The sequence below is a fragment of the Durio zibethinus genome, chromosome 15, assembly GCF_047325235.1.
Source record: "Durio zibethinus cultivar Kanyao isolate XHJ-2024 chromosome 15, ASM4732523v1, whole genome shotgun sequence".
In the NCBI taxonomy this organism is placed as follows: domain Eukaryota; kingdom Viridiplantae; phylum Streptophyta; class Magnoliopsida; order Malvales; family Malvaceae; genus Durio; species Durio zibethinus.
In genome coordinates this window covers 7413208-7435238 of record NC_143176.1, presented here as the reverse complement: position 1 = coordinate 7435238, position 22031 = coordinate 7413208, and the positions used below count along the sequence as shown (strand labels likewise).

General features: G+C 32.3%; 1 protein-coding gene and 1 pseudogene across 19 annotated transcripts; one reads left to right on the top strand and one right to left on the bottom strand.

Moving 5' to 3' along the window:
• Window positions 1-10333: 10333 nt before the first annotated feature.
• On the top strand, window positions 10334-13248 carry LOC111302344 (transcription factor TCP4 pseudogene; annotated as a pseudogene). 2 transcript variants are annotated; one of them, XR_016328166.1, is made up of 2 exons: window positions 10334-12826; window positions 12937-13248. The product of XR_016328166.1 is annotated as a transcription factor TCP4 pseudogene, transcript variant X2 (transcript). The 2 variants fall into 2 exon arrangements; XR_016328165.1 differs by having other exon boundaries at window positions 10347-12826; window positions 12926-13248.
• Window positions 13249-15317: 2069 nt separating this feature from the next.
• Window positions 15318-21598, bottom strand: LOC149514639 (uncharacterized). Of its 17 annotated transcripts, none has more exons than XR_016328179.1 (7): window positions 20974-21592; window positions 20798-20884; window positions 19413-19563; window positions 17508-17715; window positions 17332-17435; window positions 16832-16977; window positions 15318-15958 (listed from the first exon to the last, which is right to left on the bottom strand). XR_016328179.1 is itself a non-coding variant. In XM_089744533.1 (7 exons), the coding sequence occupies exons 4-7, from the start codon at window positions 17681-17683 to the stop codon at window positions 15821-15823; spliced, it is 654 nt and encodes a 217-aa protein (XP_089600659.1). In that variant the 5' UTR covers window positions 17684-17715; window positions 19413-19563; window positions 20798-20884; window positions 20974-21584; the 3' UTR covers window positions 15318-15820. The 17 variants fall into 17 exon arrangements, 4 of the variants coding, with proteins under 4 accessions (XP_089600659.1, XP_089600660.1, XP_089600662.1 ...); XM_089744533.1 differs by having other exon boundaries at window positions 15318-15923; window positions 17175-17435; window positions 17540-17715; window positions 20974-21584; XM_089744534.1 differs by having other exon boundaries at window positions 15318-15920; window positions 17175-17435; window positions 17540-17715; window positions 20974-21583.
• Window positions 21599-22031: the final 433 nt, after the last annotated feature.

The window sequence follows — 22031 nt, the reverse complement described above, 5'->3', positions numbered from 1 at the left end:
CAAAAAGGGTAAGTGTGAAGGGTATTTGGTGTCACTGTCCCACAGCACATGAAAATGATCAAGCACCTTGACTTGAACCATTTTTGAAGAAACTCTTATCATGACCAAAAAAAGTTGGATTGCAGCATTTCCATTGATCACCCTCACCACCACAGATTTCTCTTTCACCTTCTTGCTGAAGAAAATCTAGATTGTCTTTCAATTTCTAGGACCTAGTTTGATTCACATGTTATTGCAAATGCTTTGCTTGTTAAAAAGCTGTCCCTACAAAGTCAGCCTGGTTGACAAGTTGGTATGCTACTCGTCTTTGAGCTCACTCACCCAATCATGAAAACCGATCCAAACTCATCAAATAATTGGATTAGAAGCAATTCAAGCGCCAATATGAAATTCTTCCAACATTTTTCACTCAAAAAATCACCATATATAGTTGTTGATGAAGCTCTCTCATTAATGCGTGGCCTTCAAGCTAGTACTTTTTGTCTTCAATGCCATGTGAAATGGGAATTTTCACAACAGCAGCAGCTGGAACAACCAAACAATCAGATAAAGTTTCATATAGGCATGCTACGAAAACTATGCAATTCTAATGAAGAAGACTGGCATTGATTGCAAGTTGCAACATTAAGGCATCATCTAGACGCGTGAATATATATTTGCTTGTCAATTGCACACGAATTGCATCTAACAGATAAATTCAAAAGAGAAAAAAAAAAGTACCCCTTCCTGGAGTGAGGGGGCTAACTAGCTGCTGCTATATTTGCAAAGATTTAAAGAGAAACACCGGTACAGTCACAAGTTGAACGTTTGCCATACAACAATTCAACAGACTTTTGCCCTGAAAAGGGATCCATTTTATTATTATTTTTACAATGAGATCGTTGATAGGAGAAAGGTAGATGAATGAAATTTAAATATTATATTTAGATATCATTTTTTAAAAATAATAATATAAATCAATTGAGTTATGATCTAAATTTAAAAATTATTGTATTTTTTAACAAAATAACTGCTCAAAAAATTAATTAGATTAGGCAGTTCGATGGAAACAAACCAGGATTTTAGTTGATAGTACCGCTGCTTCTCTGTGATGATATATTCATCCTGAAAAGTACTAATTAATTTTATCATTGTCTTTATTAGGCCTATCTGCAGTAATCAGTCATCCTCGATAAAGTTTTCAAAATCGGGTTCAAAAAACCTTGGCATTTGACATAAAAATTGACTGCTGAAACTATACAAAAACTATCATTAACTGCATAGCCTAGTGCCAATAACTCCGTGTAGCAGAGTGACAGCCAAACTATTCAATCTACATGTGTTGGAATTGCCGATGAAGCCTTGTCTTAATAGCAAGGATAAGGCTGACTCTTCAATCTGATAGTGGATGCTCCGAAGATATGTTATGACATAAAAATAAAAATTTAAGTTCATATTTGTAAGATATTTTTTGTGAGATAAAATCATAAATTTTTTTTATTAAAGTAGATAATAATTTATGGGTTGTGTACGGATTTATATAAATGATATCAGAACGATTATCAATCAGATAAAAATATCTGATGTGATCTTAATTCTGTATTTTATGTGTTTTAAGTTAGACTTAACAATAATATCAAACTTTAATTAAAGAAATTATAATATTTTAATCTTATATCGAGAGATTGTAAGGATTTATTACAGAATATATATAAAGATTTAAACTTATATTTATGAGTCATTTTTTGTAAGATAAAATTAAGAGATTTTTTTTTTATCAAAACAGACAATTTGTTGTAGGATTGTCATTGCAAGTTGGGTCCAAATCCTCCACAAAGGTGCTAGAACCCTAATGGATTTGTTTAATTAGTTATATATGATGGTCAGTTGATTAATCTGCATAATTTAATTAATTGATTCCTTATACAAAATGTAATATTTGATCATTATTGTAATTTTTATTTGTGCTAGTAATTTCATAAACAAAAATAAGGTGAAATTAAATTTTGAATGGAACAAGAGAGTGCCTGGAAAGTAAAATCAGGCAGAGTTTTGATACTATGATAGCCAACTGTTCAATGTACAAGTTGAAACTGATATAGATTGGGGCTTAACCGATTCTTATATCATCCAACATGTATTAGTAAGATGAATTAACAGTAATGCTATTTTATTACAAGACAGACGAACAACAAACAAACCACCATCTTTTTTTGTCGCTGATCAAATTTACAATGTCCTGAATTTCACCGTCTAATATTGTAGCCTCCAACTCACAAAACGTTCATTTCATTCTAAAGCCTTTCAGTTTAAGGGGTTGATATAAACAGGAAAGAGTGACAGAGAGAGAGAGAGAGATTGAAGATGAAGTTAGTGCAAGAACCTTTTTTTTGGCTCTTATTTTGGAATTTCTAAAAGATATGTTTAAGCAAACATATTGCGGTAATTTGCGCCAGTAAGAATCAGAAAACATTCGTCTGTTTCTTTCCCTTGCTGTTATCTGATAATAGTGATTTTTTTTTTTTTTTTGTTTTTTGTACTCTTTTGGTATTGGATCACGAGCCTGTGTAAGCTGAGTAGAAAGGACAATTGCTCAGCTTGCACAGCTTCAATGCTGCTTATTTTTATGTCGTTTTGATAGGTGAGAGCTACTTTTTACACTCATTGTCTACTCTTTAAGGAAAATAACAATGCAGTAGTATTACCATAATAGTTTTTAAGTAATTAATTGACTGAATAATGAGTAAATTTGTTCATACAAATGAAGAAACTTCATTTGCACGAGAAAACATTGAATTCTGATATCATGTCAGCAGTATAAGCAGTAAGCACAGTTGTCAATTTGGCTAACTTCAATGCACTGTCTGATTTCATTTGGAATTTCTAACTGCAGTTTTGTTTATACCACCCAAATTCATAAATATTCAACTAATTAATGAATTCATTGATTGTTTATAAAATCTATACACAATCAGTGCATCAAATATAAACTCTTTATGAGATAAAGAGAGAGTTACATTTTGGATTCAAACCTCAAGATTGAAACCAATGAGAAATCATATAAATCCCTTCCAATCAAATGAGAACTTTTTTAGGAAGCCATTCCAGATCTTTCTCTAGGATTTAGCCAGCAAAAATTAAATTAAGAATGAAGTTGCATTTCCCAATCTCAATCAACCTAGCAAGAAATGTCAATAATGCATATATATTGATTTAGCAAAATCCCATAACAAGTATTAATGGCTGATTTCTACCCACCAAGCAGAACCAGCTTATTCTTAACAAATCCATCAAATTATGTTTCCAAAGGAACACTTCATCAGCATTGAGCATTTAAAGCATAAGAACTCATCATGAAAGTCTCAGAATTAATTCGAATCCTATGCTGGCAAAATGGGTTTTTTGTGAAATGGGAGAGTATTAATCATCTTCTATTGTTTTTTTTTTTTTTTTTTTTGTCAACAAAAGTGAGAGATTATCCCATCTGCAAGGTCAAGGAAAACCATCAACCTAAACTTATGACTCCTTTGGGATTTATAAACTTTAATCACTTATGCTAATCTCTATTTGGCATTATCTTCTATTGTTTAATCTAATATCACATGTAAAAAAAAAAAATCATCAAATTATAACAATTCACATAGGCAAATGGAACCTAAAATTCATTTGATGAAACCTCTAATTAGATGGTTTTAATTATTTTCCCTCAATGATGAATTACAAAAATTATTGGTCTAATTCTACTAGAAAATTAATGGACCTTCAACAAGGCTGCTGAGGGTCTAATTCCAAGCACCACAACCCTATTGATTTCTTCTGGTTTCAGTCAGAGGAGCAAAGCTTTTATCTAGCTAAGAAAAACTAAAAGAAACACACAGCAGAGTTCTGTCAATCTCATCTCTTTTTCTTAAATTCATGTCATAAAAACTTTTAATACGAATTCATTTATATGTGCCACTCGATCTGTCAGCTTCAGGGCACAATTAATGCGTTGGAGAGACTCTACTTTGCTTCCCTAAGTTGAATCAGATTCAGAGTTTGTCATTATAGTTTTGCACGGAGATTCAGATGCTATAATAAAAGAGATGCAGTAGGATTAGCCTTTCAATGAAATATGAAGTGTCAGAAATAAATGAACTGAAAAACCTGTAAAAGAAATTCATTGCAAGTATTTGTACAATATTATAAATTCGTAATTAAAGAGAACCCGAAATCCAAACTGGTTTAGTTAATCCAGTTTGGTTTTAACCGTCCTAATGAATATACTACGAAAAATAATAAATTGAATGAGTCTTTTTCTCCCGTTTCAGCCCCGTTCCATAGAACAAGATAATGCGTGCAGTTGGGGACTTCAAAAGGTTTGGATTTGAAGAAAAGAAAAAAAAAATGCAATTTCACCCTTAAAACAAAATGGGTTGAGTGAGACATGTCTTACTTTAACTGGATTAATTTATATAATTATTTTCAAAAAATATATTTAATAGATTTAAAGTTAAAATTTTAACATTTATAATTTTTTTATCTCAAGTTATGATATCTTTTATTAAAAAATAAATATTTAAGATTGAGTTATTAAAAATCTCGAATAGAATTTGAGATTAGCCTTAACAAAATGAATGAGTTTATCGGTTGATTCAACCTAATCCATTGTTAGCGAATGTAATTGCTTTTGAAAGAATGAGTTCTTTGGCTAACAGAGCTTAATGGTTCTCTAACGTTTAAAATAATTTGACAAAAAAGCAAATAAAAGGTGAAAAGAAAATTTACAAGGCTTTGGCAGTTATTTTGATCACGAATGGCAGGCAGGTCTGCTCTCTCTCTCTCTCTCTCTCTCTCTCTCTCTCTCGTTAAAGATGAATGGACGGCGAATAAGTGAAAGAGACCACACATAACAGAGTCGCATGAAACTAACGACATTTTTTGGTCGGATAGGAAAAGGATAACTAAGCCAAAGGATTTGATTTTTCCTTTTTTTTTTTTTTTACTTTTATTCATTGCAAAAATTTTGCACCACTCTATAATTATTTTTAAAATTAAAATATTATTTAATAAATTTAAATTTTAATATTTATAATTTTTTTATCTCAAAGTTACGATCTGCTTCATAAAAAAAATATGACTTAAGAATTTTATTCATGGTGAGTCTTATATGTTAGACTCATGAAATTTTTTTTCACAAATTACGATCAATGTATATAAGATTGAAAAAGTATTAAACTTAGATTTTAGGGTTATTTTTGTTAAAGATCATCACAGTTCTTATATTACTTATTGATGATTACCACAACTTTAATACTACTTGTTAGGCTAAAAACCTCAATTTAATTCATGTCAGCAGAAGCATAATCAAGTAATGAATCAAACACACAAGAGATGATAATTTAATATGATTTAATCCAATCGACCTATGTCTATGAATAAGAAATAAGATCTATTAGTTATAAAAAATGACAAACAAATATCAAATCAAACACTCATAACTAATACGCATAAACCTTTTTAATATCCTCTAGTCCTATGAAATATTTTCAACCTAAACAAACACATCCCATGTGTATCCTTTCAACACAAAAAAACACATATCCATATGTACCAATTCATCACAAACAAACACATACCCATATATACCCATTCATCATACTTATGTGGACCCTCTTAATCTTCCTTAGTCAACTCCTAAACATTCAAACATAAACACTCATAAGACGTAAATTTTCAGTACTCTTATAGGGTATCTATCCCACAAAATCTTTCAACTTTGTTACATCTTTTTCTCCTACTTAACTCTACATAGACTTTACTTATTTATAACCATACAAACTTATCTATTAAGAATACATTTTCTTTTAAAATTATTCTTTTGCAAGTCAAAATTGTCTATTAAAAGTTTCTTTCTTGTTAGAATTTTTCTTCTACAAGTTTTTTTATCTATCAAGTAATATCTAACAAATTTCAAACAAATCTTTTATGGGATTTGAGTCATTATGCATAATAATTTTAATTAAGAAAAAAATTATTTTAAAAAATGCTTTTGCTTTTGCTATTTGCTCCATTTGTTGCAACAATATATATAGCTTATTAGTTCAATTTCAATATCTTAATTAGGTATTTGAAGACTACCTCATTTAATTAGTATATCTCTTCCATTGAATTTATCCAACAATTATATGTCACCTTAAAAAAATAATACAAATAGTTGAGATAAAGATGGTGGGAAAAATTAATAACAACGCTATCAAATTTATGCAAATTTTATCAATAAGTGATTAGTTTTATGATATGAAGATCAACTTAAAAATTAAGAGTTTCAAATTTGAACCCTAATTATGAAAAAAAATATTGTAATTATTTTTATGGAAGGGTATAATTAGAGATGGTAATGGGTCAGATTGGGACGGATTTTTGCTCACTTTGAACTCAACCCAACTTTATATATATATATATATATATATAAAGCCTAAATCAGACTTGACTTGATAATTTTTTTTATTTGTTTCATATTCGAACTCGACTCAACTTGATATTGTATAAAATCGTATCTGATCTGACCACAAATTAATAAAATATTATTTTTTAATATAAATATAAAGTTAAATAAATAATTAAAAAATAATTTTTTATATATATAGGGTTGGGTCAGGTTTGCCTAAAACTTGACTCCAATACCCAATTTAAAAAAAAAATCGATCCCAAAAAATCGAGTCGAATCGAAACTTATTGGATTTCGATTGGACTACTTACCCTAGGTATAATTTCAATATTCTATAGAGTAATAATAGCACTTTTATCATTTTAACTTAAGCGGCTCTATTGTTTTTTCATATTACTAAATTCAACTTTTATCTATGCACTAAATTAAAATTAGTTTGAATTAAGCTTTGATTTTATCCAATCCAAGGACATTTTGCCTCAATATTTTAAAAGCATTGCATTCTCAAAAATTAATAGAGATCAGGCATTTTCCCCCAATCTTCTAGATAAAAGAATATGGAGCACATCTCCCAATCAAATTGTACTACTAATCTATTCTCTTTACAACCTTCTAGATCAATTAATATCTCCAAAGACTTTATGCTTAATGGGGATTTGACTGCATCACCATTCAATTAAGATTTTTTTTTTTTAAATATAATTTTGGTTTCCTATACACACGACAGAAATGCCACTGTCTAAAGTTGATTAAGAAAGGATAAAAAAAATTAATATAATATATACTTCCAGAAATCTATCATAAAATATTTTGATTATCCTAAGATTATAATAATACAACCCTAACCCCATTAAGTTCCAACATAATCCAAAGTTGTAACAGTTAATATTGTTGTTAAGAACAAAAATCATCAATGTAATCACTGTCTATATTTTATCGTCAGTCTTTGTCTTAAGTCTCTATAGGAAACATATATATCATAAAAGAAAATAATTCTATCATACTTTATAGACAATGAAATTAAATTTTTGTGAAAATTAAGAAAATGTTGTGTGATTTTTTTTTTAAAACTTTAACATCATATTTGTTTTGAACAAGAATATTAACATCATGAAATACCTATGTATGAATATAATTTTTTTGGTATAAAAGAGGTAATAACTTGAGAATAAAAGAAGAAATTTGTGGTGTTGAAATTTGAAATTCAAATTTATTAGATGATTCATTTTAAAAATAATTGTATAAATGAACTGAATTAAATAAAGATTTTAGTTATAAAAAAGTAGGTAAATTTGTGGATGCATGTTTTAATTAGAAATTGTTTCCTACTACAAGAATAATGGGAGGAAAAAGAAATAAACTTTGAATAAGGCAAATTGAAATTGAAAGTGTGCTTACGAAAATGAGGTGCCGAAAAGGTGAAAGCATTGACTTTAATATCATTATGTGATGATAAGAACACCATACATAAACAAATGAATGGATGTACTTGTTTGGGTGACGATAATCAAGATAAGGAAGCAAAATCAATTCTGGAAAAATTAAGTCTTAGTTTTTGATTTTTTTTTTGTTGGAGATTTTTAATGGATAGATACCATTAATTAGAAGTGTAAATTGTTTTAAACTTTTTGCAAGCAAAATGATTGATATTTATTTTTAATATTTAAATCTTTTAAACTAGTTATTTACATATACTTTTTCTCATTTTACCCATAAAAATAACTTTTACCAATGTATTCTTTCTTTCTTTTTTTTACCATTTCATATATACTTTTATAAAATAAAATACTTAAGCAATGAGTATATTGTAGAGGAAAAATAATATTTGTAGTCTTAATAAATAAAAAAGTATCTGATCACAAAATATTTGTATTATTTATTATAATTTATCCCCTTCTGCATTTTACTTAAAATTAATAAATATATATAGTTATTTTTTTTATATATATTTATTAATTTGAGGTTGCAAAAATTAAAAACTAATTACTTAAAATTCAAATTCTATCAATATATCATACAATTGTCAACATAGATGATTCTCTTTGAGTTTTAAAGATTATATAAGTAACATTTTCGTAGTATTTGCCAGGAGTGAATATAAGTCGATTCCAACCAATTTGATGATTTGATAACGATTAAATTTAGTTATCTTGATTTGGTTAGTTTGATTTTGATAATGGTTGGACAAAAAAAGAGGTTTAGTTTATTAATTTGATCAATTTTTTATTTTTAAAATTAATAATTGAATCGACTAAATTAATTGATTTTTAATATATTTATAAATATAATATATATATATATATATGAAACATTTTAAAATTTTAAGAATAACAAATATATTAGGTAGAATTTAATGTAAAATTATTGCTCAAAATTAATGATAAAAGAATGGTGAAAAAATTCAATTTTTTAATAGAATCTATCTTACATTGGTTTGGTTACTTAGAAATAAATTGATCGGTTTCGGTATTTTTTTTAAAAGAAATCGGTTTAAGTTAGTTTTTATAGTTAAAATTCCGAATGACACCTCGGATACCAGTCTTTCCAGCTTTACCGATAGCAGAGCCAATCCTCGTTTATTTTCCATACCTCACGAGAAGGAGGAGACCAAGAGATATTCTAACAGAACTTTGGGGAGAGGAAATTGACAGATGTTGGATATTTGTCTTGGAATGCAGAATTGAGAATTCCAAATTAAGAAATTTTGCTTTGAGCCACCAATCAAGCAGCATGCTCTGATCAGATTACATACCTGGTAAAAAACAAACAATTTTCTGATTGAAAGCCTTTTCATTTCAAGCTGACCATTGCAGCTTTCTGATGCTCTTTCTGGGATTTTTCTAGACCCAAACCATTTTGAAAGTGAATGGAACTTCTGCTATTGCACAAAAAACTCCTATTAATGCTTTAATAGGCGAGTTGAGCATTAACTTTGGGCGCCATATCAGATTCTGCTTCAGACACATCCACCATTGTTTCTTTTCCTTTCAGAGATACTACTCTGTCATTAGCAACTTTCTCATTCTTTTCAGACTGGTTGTTTCTGACAACATCAGCATAAGATGGCTTTTGATTCATCATAAAAGTCGGATGATGTGACTCTTACCATTCGGAGATCTCCAATTCTTATTTTCGTGGATTCTGAAACTTGTTTTGTTCTGTACTTTTATCGAATCTGGTAACTGACACTTTGTTGTTGTTTCTGTTCTCTCATTCATACTTCGCAAGATTCACATTTAATCTCCGCCCATTCCAACTAGACACATCAAGAGCTTTTATTAGTGATAAAGCTTCTCCTAAGTGTTTGAATCTAAACAAGCCAAACTTGCTGCGCCTTGGATATAAAAAAGAATTAAATGTATATTGAAAAAAAATAATTCATGAAAGTTGAAAAATGATAAAAGGGTAGCTAAGTAATTTAGCTTAGCATATAGGAGGGCAACTATTCCATTCCAAAACAATGAAAGGCAATTGTTGCTATGGTTCATGACATGTTGCTCAGTGAAACAAGAAAAAATGCAAAAAAAGGAGGCTCTTGAGATGCGATGAGTAATCCAACAATCCCAAAAAAGGGTGTTTGGGAGAAGGGAAATTTGTGGGAAAGACGATGATGTTTCTTTCAAGTGAAGCAATTAAGAGAGAAGAAAGAGAGAAGAAAAAGAAAGCAGAAAATAGCTGTGCATGGGTCACTGTCTAAAGTTGTGATGGTGGCATATAAAGGATCTCATTCTGATCTAATCAAAACAAGGCTTCCAGACAATCCATTGAGCTATAACCATCGGTTCTTAACTTCTATCTATGAAGTAAAAAAAAAAAAAATCTATAAAGGTTAACATTTTCTCAGACAGATTGAAAAATTTAAACTCATCAAATCAAACCCGTAGTTAGTAAAAAAAATAAATAAATAAGATAAGGGTTTATATTGAGAAGGTGAAAAAGTGGAAAAGAGGGAGTCCAGTTAAGTTTATTGCTGATTGAAAGAGCGAAGAGCGTTTATTTTTTGGATTGGTGTTGTTTTTGTCTAGTGGCGGGTAATACAAGAACAGCAGCAGATGCAGTGATGAGATCACAGAGATCTTTAATCTCTTCTCTGACCAAACACTGCCACCCTTATCAGTGGCATCATCAACGGTTCCTTTAGGCAAGAAAGTGTTCCTCTTCCCTATACTAGCTAAGCCCTATATTTACTGTTCCAACCAAATCTTTCTTTCTCTTTCCCTCTAGGAAAAAGAATGAAAGCTTTCAAGTTAGTATTTTTTTCCCAAGAAAGTCCTTGTTGAGAAAATTTTATTTCTGGTTGCTGTTGGGTTGTCCTGGTGAAGTTGGTGGTTGAGTGTTTAACCCATTTCAATAGTTTGGTTACTGAATAGTATAGTACACAAAAAAAGGCCCACTTGCCAAAAGCTGAGTTTAGAGATAGAGATAGAAAGAGATAGAAGGATAAAGGAAAGAGATGGGTTAGCGTGGGAATAGGAGCTAGTTTTAAGCCTTCCGGAGGGGGTTTTTCAGGCTTGGTTCAGTCTTGTTAGGAAAGAGTTGGGGGTCCTTTTGGTGTGGTGTGATTCTGGTGATGGAATTGGAAACATTGAATGGCAAGGCCTTTTGGGAGAGGCAACAGTATCAGGTTTCAGTGTGTTGGCAGAAGCACAGACAGCAAGAGGAAATTAGGAAGCAAAGAGAGGGTAAAGAATCAACAACCCACTAACAAAAAAAGGTGTGTTCCATTAAAAGCTGGAACAGGAAAAGCACAAGGACCTGAGTCTGGATCCTCCAAGGAATCATCATCATCAACAACAGCAGCAACAACATATTCAGCATCAAAATCAAAACCCAATTCTGAATTCAAGTCATATAGCAGTAGAGGGAGAAGAAGAAGAACAACCAAGAAACCAAGAGGAAAACTTCCTTTCCTGCCATCACCAATATCTGCAAGAAACCCAATCTCAACAACAGCAAGGCCAACATTTGTATGCAAGTCTAGACGCACAAGTCCTTCAGCAGCAGCAGGAGTACCCACAACAACCCAAGAAACGCTCTTATTTCCCATCCTCTTCTTCAACTGTTGGTTCAAAATCAACCCAACATGCAAGAAAAATGGGAGATAGCCATCACCAAGCTGCAACATCGTCAAGATTGGGGATAAGGCATACTGGAGGCGACATCGTTGAGGTCCAAGGAGGTCACATTGTTCGGTCAATTGGAAGAAAAGACCGTCACAGCAAAGTTTGTACTGCCAAAGGTCCACGAGACCGACGTGTCCGTCTCTCAGCTCACACCGCCATTCAATTCTACGACGTGCAGGACCGCCTTGGCTACGACCGTCCTAGTAAAGCTGTGGATTGGCTTATCACAAAAGCCAAACCTGCCATTGACGAGCTTGCTGAACTACCTCCTTGGAACCCAGAAACTTTGGCTACAACGACTTCGACTTCAAAACCAAATAACCAAGAAGACCAAAACACAACAACAGATAATGATAAAGCCTATCAGTTTCAAATCCACCATAGTGGAAACCTGGTGGAAAACCTTGCTGCTGGGATTTTTACTCGCAGAAGAACGGCTACAATAATGGGAAACGAAGTTCAGAGTCTTCAGCAACAAGAAATGGGAGATAACCCGAATAATACTTCGGCTTTTCTTCCACCTTCTTTAGTTTCTGATGAGATTGCGGATACAATCAAGTCTTTTTTTCCATTGGGAGCTTCTGGTGGGACGCCGTCTTCTTCTATACAGTTTCAGAATTATCCACCAGATTTGTTGTCCAGGACCAGCAGCCACAGTCAAGATCTGCGGCTTTCGCTTCAGTCATTTCCGGAGCCAATTCTTTTGCACCAGCACTACCACCAAGTTCCTACAGCTCAGGCACACCATAGCGAACCTGTTTTGTTCACCGGAACCAATCCATTAGGTGGTTTTGATGAGTCTTCTGCCGGATGGGAGCACCATCATCGACACCAGGCGGAGATTGGAAGGTTTCAGAGATTGGCTGCCTGGAACAGTAGTGGTGGTGCCGCTGATACTGGTAGTGGCAGTGGCGGTAGCGGTGGGGTAGGACGATTTATCTTTGGCACTCCATCACCACAGCCACTGCCACCCACTTTTGGCCGAAACAGCCAGTTGTTTTCACAGAGGGGACCCCTTCAGTCCAGTAAGACGCCCTTGATTCGTGCTAGGATAGACCAGCCAATTTCCACAATCGACGAACACCAACACCATCAAATCCCACAAAATATCCATCATCAAGCAGCGTCATGTGGCATTGGATGTACCACATGCAGTGTATTCTCTGGATTTCGCATTCCAGCACGAATTCAGGGCGAAGAAGAGGAGCACGACAGCATCACCAATAAGCTGTTCTCTGCTTCCTCTGATTCTCACCATTGATCGAGTAAAGCCAAAGTGTTTTCCATCTATCAGGTTTTACTTTTGTTAACTCATCTTATTTCCATCAGTTTTTTATGAACAGTACATTTTCTACATTATGTAGCACTGACAAGCTCTTTTACTTATTTAAAGTGGTCTTTCAGGACTAGTGGATTGTTGACTGTGAAGTCATGAGATGTTATGATGGATTCAAGACCAGTCTAAGGGAAGATTTTGGTAACTTTGAATCAATGGCCTATGCCGTGGGAAGAAGAAATCTAGGTGGATTTCAGGTTATTCCATCCCCGGTTGCATTTAGTTTCTATTAGTTAATTGTGTTGTAGCTTGAATTTTATATTTGAGTGGGCTCTTAGAGCTCAACTATGGTTTCTCTTTACTTGTCATGTGTTTCACGTTACTAGACTTTTTGTTTGCAATGTTTTTGTTGGTTTCTATGCAAACCTAGTTTGTTCTAATTCAGGTTTTATTTTTTCCTCGGTTAGGACAGATTCAGTTAGCAGAAGCTGTCATTCTTTTGAAAATTCTTATGAAATAAGGTAGCCCTATATCAGCCAATGTGGAAAAGTCTTTCTCAATCCTATATCCCTTTGATCTGATATAGAATTAGAGAAGCAATCCTGAGTCATTTCCTCTGTTTAGAAGTTGTCAATTTCTCCTGTAGATGAAAGAGATTAAAGTTTGTGATTTTGTTTGTTGCTTAATTGCTTTCTTATGGAACAAATTGTGCCAGAACAACTTCCTTAAAACCTGCAAAAAGAATTGAAAATATAACAAATCTTTTTACATCTCTATAAATGCTTGCATTTTTGGGGGTATTGAAAGAGAAGACATTTTCTGTCAACAGTAGGATATGTTGAATAGCATAGAGGGTAGCTTAATCCTCTACCCGGTCTCCCTGTGGCCTGAAACGAATGGATTATTTCCCCCACTTAAGTTATAATACTGTTCATTTAGTGTCATTTTACTCCATACTGCTTTGTTTTAGATGCCTCAGTTTGCTATTGACCTAGTTTGAATGCAAAGATATTGATAACAAGGAAGAATGCTAAACAAGGATAGAAATTGAAGACTCAATTTCCTGTATTAGTTAAAATGAATGAAGAACCATTAACTAATAACTAATCACCATCCTAGACACCTCAATTGCCAAACTAGCAGAATTTACATAGCCTAATCGGACTTTGTTGCTTCAGCTACTATTTGTTTTAATATGAAAGATCGGGTTGGTCTAAATTACATGTCCTGAAGCATACTTTAGCATTGAGGCCAGGTTGTAGAGGAACCTAAGCTCATACTTTTGCTATCAATGAGCATGTTGGATAAATTTAGCAGATAGACCAAGGGCGGCTAAGTGGAGTACATCTGCCGGAGAAACCATGAAATGGGAATGGGAGGAATACAAAAAGCTCAATTATGGAAGAAAAGTAGAATACACAGTAAGGATAGATGCCACCAAAATTTTGGTACTTGCCCACCTGTAAATGGTCCCCCCACTGCCTTGTAAAAAATCTCAGTGCCTAACAAAAAAATCTCTTGAACCTAGCTTGAAATTCTTTTTTTTTTTTCTTTAGTAGAATAAGAAAAAAATATGAACCCATATTAGAAAAGAGTTTAGCTTCTATTTGCATTTGCTTTATGGTTGTTGGCATTTTTTATAGTTGGTTGAGGATTGCAACTCTACAGGTTATATAAAGCATTAAACACTGCAGAATATTTTAGATGAATGATTATTAACACCAAGAAAAACATAAGAAATGAAAGTACTCTGCCTTTTTCTCACCTGATTTTATAGTATAATATAGAAACTTGTTTAGTGGATAGTTGAAGTTGGGATTTTTCAGGCTGTACCAATATAAATTTTGAGGTGGATGGGTGGATGGATTGTAGAGCTTCTTGTTGGCATGTAGCTGGGCTTTTCCCTATGATGCATAATTTTATTATGCAATGTAACAATGAATTATTTGTTTGATAATTAATGCATAATGGAAAATTGAGTTGGAGCATTATGTAATAGTGGAAATAATAAGACAAAAAATTTGCCTGCTTTTATTCGGTTGCTACTCTAAGGCTTTATCTTTTAGTTTGGACTTTGGACCATTCTAGTTGAAGTTTCATTGAGGAATTGCCGTGGACAAAAACAAAATTTCTGGATTTTGTGCTTCCCCTTAGGATTGAGAAGATGTAGGACAGTTCGTTAATTAAAGTAGTAACTTATGTTACATGGATTTTTTACTTTACCTTCATCAATCATATCTGACATTCACCGTTCAAAATGCCAGACGCTTCAAATCTGTATTAAATCTATAGAGTATGGTATTTGGATCTTCAAAATTAATGTAAAAAATTATCAAAAACTTGATGTACGTGTGTTCAACACCTTATCCCTGAGTGAAGTCAACCATGTAACATACACCGGAAATAGAGGTTAAAGATTGGATAGTTTCTATGGGCAAAGTACATAACTGTACTAGGATTTTTAGGCTTTGGTTCCTTGCTAATTGCAACAGTTAGGTACACTGACAAATTGTACAAAAAAGGGAAACCTTTTTTTTTTTGTGTTTTATCCTCTAAGTTTCTCGATACAACAGAACCTGTCTGTTGTTATGTACAAATGCAATGCAAATCCACACAGGTACAAAACGAAATCATTTTGAATCACTACAATGAATTTGCTTAACTATCACCCATCATCTTTACCAAGATGAGGTTTGTATGATTATAGCTCCTTTAATTTTAGCCATCGGTTGGGGCAACTTCTTTCACGTTTGGAGCTACTTTCCCATTTGGCAAAGCAGGTTTCACTTAGGCTGGAACTTCCATCTCTTTCTCTGATTTGCTTGCCTGCCTGGCATGAGTTTTTCTTTGGTGAATGGGCTGAGAATGAACCCTGACCTCCCAAGGCCTCGCTGCTATCCATCGCTCCATCCAGCTTCAATCCCAGTTTTCTTTGCCCGGACCATGTGATGCTGGCTTGCATTTGCCCTCCATAGCATATCAGCACAATTGATTTTAATTACCAACATAACATCAAAGTATCCAAGTATCAAGCTTGAATTTCCCCGTTACTAGCCTGATGAGAGAAGGCATAAGCCATGGCTCGTTCTCGTTTAACTGCTGCTTCTTCTCCCTGCTGAATTCTGGAAATGGATTCAGAGCCACTACGTTCTACATGTAAACAAATCTAATCTATATGAACGGTTTGATATGCAACAATCAGAATGCGATAAATTCTCAGTGTAAAGATGCTAACGTGCTGTTATTATCCTACAAACCTCTATTGGTCGGGCTGATCCACTGGGCCTAACTCTCCATTAATGTAGAAAGATTGATGCAATGTGCAAGTTAATGACTCAATTTATTAAGAGGTTACTTGTTTATTTAAAAAAAAAAAAGAAAGCTTGAAAAACCTACTGGATCATCCTTTAATTACCTTGTTCTAGGGAAAAATACATCGTCTGTCAGTTTATCATATGGATGACAGAAGTAAAATTGAAACACTATTGATGCAATCATCCTTAAGAGAAGATATCTAGTAAATTTAGGATTCAAATCCCAACATCTGTAATTCTTTTCTCTACTCCTTGCAACCTCCCTTGTACCAAAAAAAAAAAAAAAAAAAGCTATTGATCTTCTCTTTTACTCCCATATGGTAAAAAGTTAACTTGGAATAATAGAATAGCTAGACTAAAACAAGTTATTGTTTCTCATTATGTGGCTAAACATAATGTTGTTGCTTGTTTCCTAGAAATGACAAAGAAACAATGCTAGATGAGTCTCATTTTATTATATAGAGAAGGGACAAAGTTAGCAATTCTGCTCTTCTTAGGATGTAACCCACCAGGCAATGTCCATTAGAGATAAATGTGAAGTTTTGGTCCAAACATGATCAACTTATTCAAGAATCAGCTTCAAATATATGCTAAGGTTGTTGGGAAATAGTTGTTGCAAAAAAGATTTACCTAGATAGAACTGCCTCATAAATTATCATACAGGTTAAATGCATTTTTTATGTTGACATGTCGCGATAAATTATTATACCCTTTATGCCCAAAAAGCCTTTTAAATTCGAGCAGCAGCTCTCTCTTCAATTGCCAGTCCAGGAAGACCAGTACTGGACTCCTTGCCTCTTCAGTAGAATCATGCCCCCTTTCACCACCATTTGATTTTTCATTAGATGAGTGTACCTGTTTTGATGGGGGTCTGACAGCAAATTAGTATGAAGAATTATAGAAACAAGATCAAAGTACAGGCTGTAACATGCTCTGAATAGAAAACATTTAATAGTATGTTCACACACAATTAAAGAATAAATAAAAAAGAAATAGAAAAATGAGAAAGTGAGAAATTTAAGGGTAGAGCCAATGAGATTGAGAGCCCTTACAAATACTTTACATGATACCTCAATCTCACATTGGAATGTTTGAAAATGGTGATATATAAGTAGATTTTTTAACTCATGAAATGTCTTTTGTGGAAAAAAATTATGAGATCTTCGGGTCTGCAAATGCACAGCTGAAATAATGGTACCAAGCAGTAACCTAAGTACTCCTTTGAAGGAGATCCACCCAGGGTTTTCAACACCCTCAACAACCTCATCACTTTGTTCCTCAGCCCCCAACAAATCATGTACTTTCTTGGTTTGCTGCAAAACAATTCGAAGAAGTCAGTTTTTGCGAGTTATAATCTCTAAAGAGGTCATCAATGCTCAACTTACCTAACGAAACCGGTCTACAAACTTAAACGTACCAGAATCAGGTTCAAGATATAATAACCCCCAGTTTGCTTTGCCTCTTGAATCCACTTTGTGACACCTTTTACAAAATTTTCGTATTGAACAAGAGAGTCAAGGGAGCTATCAAAATCTGCCATTACTTTTCTCAACAGCATCATCCTTATCCAATCTATCTCTTCAAAACATATTCCTATAATCAATGCTTTCAGTTCAGAAGGTGACAGACCACACCATAACAATACTCATCAATTGCCTGAAACAACTTGTCAGATTCTATTTAGTGGCACTTGTCAGATTCTATTTAGAGATTCTATAAATATTAAGAGTACATGAAAAGTGGCACTTGTCAGATTCTATTTAGAGATTCTGTAAATGTTAATAGTACATGCAAAGCGGCGGGAGTACCAACAAAGTGGCAAGTTTTTTTTAAATTTCAAGATCAAACCTACAATTTTACAATCTATCTCATTTTCTTAAAAAAAAAAAAAAGATATTATTTGTTAATTAAACAGTTCTGGTAGCATTATTTTCTAAAGTTCTTCAGTCCAATTTAAACGAGCTACACAATTAACAAGGATTATTATTGGATCCTTGCGACAAACTTGAAAAAAATAATAGAATAGAATCTAAATTTTAATATATGTTAAGCATATAAGTGAAAACCAATTAAAAATAAGTGAAAGAGATTCCACTTGAATTTACAATCATAAAAAATTTAATATTTAACAAAAATGTGATAATATCACTCTAAGAGTGGTGAGCTTGAGAAGGTTAGAATAGGTGATTTAAGAGAAAATTTTTATAAAATTATTTATATTTATATTTTTTAAAAAATTTGATGCACAATGATATAAATCCAAAAAATAGGACAATTTATTTTTTAGTGAAAAAGCTTTTAAACTTATTAGAAAACTAAAGTTTGATCAATCCAATTAAAATGAAAAAAAAGGGTTTACACTTATATTTAAATTTTTATAAATTTAAATATATGATTAAAATATAATTAAGATTACATATACTTGATTGGAGGTTAAGAAGGGATCTTTATTAGCCATCTTATTCTAATCCTTTGATGTAATTTATTTTCCCTTTTCCCACAAATTATTGCTTGCATTCCTCCCCAATTCCTCAAAACAAATTAAAAGAACGCAAATTCCGATTCCAATAACACCACTAAATGTATAACACTAAATATTATTTTCAATATAATTAAGCAAAAAAAGGCAACATAAGAGCTTGACTCAGGCTGATAATCAAGAAGAAAAACTCATACAAAAATTTCAAGTTCTATTCTCTCTTAAAATAAAAACAAAATTTCAAAAATATACTTTGGTTTTCTAAATAGATTTCAAAAATTTTCAAATTATTATAAATTCATTTTTTTACTAAAAATCAAATTGTCCTATTTAAAAATTTCCAGATTTCTATTATCCTGTGAATTTTTTTAAAAATAAAATATTAATATTTTCTATATCAACAACATAGTACAAAAAAATAAACTTTGGATGAAATATTTTATTTTGATCTATAGAATAAAGTGATAAAATTACACCCAAAAAAATAAAACTATGTATGGAATTCTAAGTTTTGACTTTTAATATCAGGATTAATTCTTCTTTTGCAAGAAATGACTTGGACTGCTAAGATGAACATATAAACGCATACCATTTTAGTCCAACATTTTCCATCAACTTAGCTGTTTTGATTTATTTGTATTCTAGTAAGTATTTAATTCAGTATGATCCCTTCTTTAAGTAAAGCCATTCTTGAAAAGCTCAAGTTGAAGAAACTTCTGCCAAGCATAAGAATATCGGCTATGAGATAAATCATGGCGATGATACTAAAAGGAAAATTAAAGAATAATCAAGGTGAACTCTTTAAACATACCAAGCAAGGGGAAGATAGTCCAAAGTGTGAAGACCAACTGCTTTTTCTTCAGTTTTCTGCCAAGTAACACTTTTTTAACCACATAACAAGGCAAGTTGAAGACAATTCAAAGTAGGAGAACCAAATGCCTTTCTTCAGCACACATACCAAGCTGGAAACACGAGATAAAGAACAATATTTTTAGATAATTTATATGGAAATATTACTCAGAAAACATGAAATAAAAAAAAAAAAATAGTGTTGATATGATAGAAAACGAAAAAATCGTATAATACTACAACAATTAAACAACAATTTTAAAAATGATTAATTACAGGTTTGGTCAACCAATTTTAGTTGATTTTTTATTTTGGACACCAAACTATGAAAAGTAATGATTTAGTCCCCAACATTACAAAGATTTGTTTCTGTGATCATCCAACGATTTAGAGTTCTTGCAAGAATATATCATCTATAATCATATCATCTAAAATAATTATAGTACACAATTAACTAATCACATTACATAGTTGTGTAAGGTACATAAGAATTTTATATGAAAAATGCTCTTAAATACTACATAATTTTTTATTGGGAGCATATCGCCAATGATTATTATAAAACAATTAACCCATTAAAATTTAATATTTTTGTAAGGTTCAAGAAAAATCACATAGAATCCATACTTTTAAATAGTATATCTTTACATAATTCTTTGTTATAATTGATTAATTATAAGAGTATAGTAAAAAGCTTTTAGATAATATGATTTTCTTCTATTGTGATCGTATAATTATAACATTCAAATAAAAAGAATTGTAGGGTCACTTGCATAGCTAGATTGATATTCCCACATGGCCTAATCTCAATTGCCACATGGTTATGCCTAAGTGAAATTATTAAAAAAATAGGTCCTCATCCAAAAAAAATCAATTTGTTTCATTTTCCAACTTCTCTGGACTACCCTACTTCATTTAATAGCACCGCCATCGTTTTGCAGACTGCTTTGTCAGACCAATCTCTATTACCATCGTCTGCCGCTCACCGGCACTGTTTTTCTTCCCAAAACTCACCCAAGTCTTCCCCCTGATCCTCCCTTTCATTATATCAGATCAAATTTTCCTAAAAACTCCTAGAAAGTCCTAAATTTAAAACCAGACCCAAGACCTTGAAAACTAGATACGCCGCCCTCAACCACTTATCACCACTACCGGCACTGTTTCCTCTTTCCTCTCCTCCGGCTCTACCCTGTCACTAATAGAGAAGCTCCAAAAACCCAAGATCAAAAGACCCTGGATCCCAAAACGGCTACGTGCATCGGCCTTTCTACTCCACTGCAACCATTTTTTTTTTTGTTTTTTTAATATTGACAAAAAAAAAAAGTTTAATGAATATTCCAACCTTACCACTTCCAGATAGAAGTAATAGATCCGAATGAAGAGAAAATTTGCTTGAGAAATAAATCAAATCCTTTTCAGATCAGATCTGCTTCACTGAAAAAATTGCAAATTAGATAAAAAATATGTAAGAAACAAACTTTATTTGTGTAAAGAGAAAGCAATGGAGAAGTTGTTACATTTACCTTACTTGGTGCCTTCTAAATCTGCGAGGATTTATTCATCACCGATCATTGAAAACAAAGAACAGAAATTTGAAGATTGGATTTTTTTTTTTTTTTTTAATTTTTGAGATGAAAATGACAAACAAAGTGGAAACTAAAGAGCAAGAAAATATTGAAGAGTAGCTCTTTTTTTTTTTTTTGAAGTTACAAGGAAAGAAATGTAGAATCAAACAAAACTCAACTGAAGTTTATTTTTTTTTCTTTTTGAGTTGAAGGAAAAGCCTACAGAGTAGATATCAACGTTAAGCTCTTTGCCAAAAAAAGAAAAAAGCTCGCACTGAAATGATCAAAAAGCTTGAAAATTAAAAAGAGGAGGTTCACTTATCTGCCTGGAAAATTCGAACAAAAAAGATTAACAGAACACTCAGCTTCTGACAACAAAAATGGGTTTTTGTTTTCGAATTTTTTGAGGTTTTATGGCCAAAGGATTGGTTTTATGATTAATGATTAGAGTGTAAAATGCAGAGAAAAGAAGGCTTCTTTTCATCAAAATTTTGGAAGAAAAGTAGAAAATGGTACTTGTACATCTGTAAATGGTCCCCCACTGGCCACTGCCTATCTCAGTGCCTAATAAAAAATCTTGAGCCTAGATGGAAATTCTTATTTTCTTCAGGAGAATAAAAGAAATATGAACCCATTATAAAAAAAAAAAAAAAAACTTTTGGCTTCTATTGATATCTGCTTTATAGTTGGCTGTTGGCACTTCTTTATAGTTGGCTGTTGGCACTTCTTTATAGTTGTTTAGTGGATAGTTGAAGTTGAGATTTTCTATGCTATACCGATGTAAATTTTGAGGTGGATGGGTGGTTGGATTGTAGAGCTTCTTGTGGGAATGTAGTTGGGCTTTTCCCTACGATGCATAATTGCAAAATGCAATGTAACAATGAATTATTTGTATGATAATTAATGCATGATGTAAAAGTGAGTTGGGGCATTATGTGATTGTAGAAATAATAAGAAAAAAATTTTGCCTACTTTTCGTTGATGCTCTAAGGCTTTATCTTTTGGTTTGGACTTTG

What these genes read in the sequence shown, in the direction of transcription:
- LOC149514639 (XM_089744533.1), bottom strand. Translation starts at nt 17,683, where the DNA reads ATGATGCTGTTGAGAAAAGTAATGGCAGATTTTGATAGCTCCCTTGAC. An exon ending in ATATCTTGAACCTGATTCTG is followed by an intron (nt 17,436 to 17,539) that starts GTACGTTTAAGT and finishes ATTGTTTTGCAG; the next exon opens with CAAACCAAGAAAGTACATGA. An exon ending in AGGTATCATGTAAAGTATTT is followed by an intron (nt 16,978 to 17,174) that starts GTAAGGGCTCTC and finishes CCATCAAAACAG; the next exon opens with GTACACTCATCTAATGAAAA.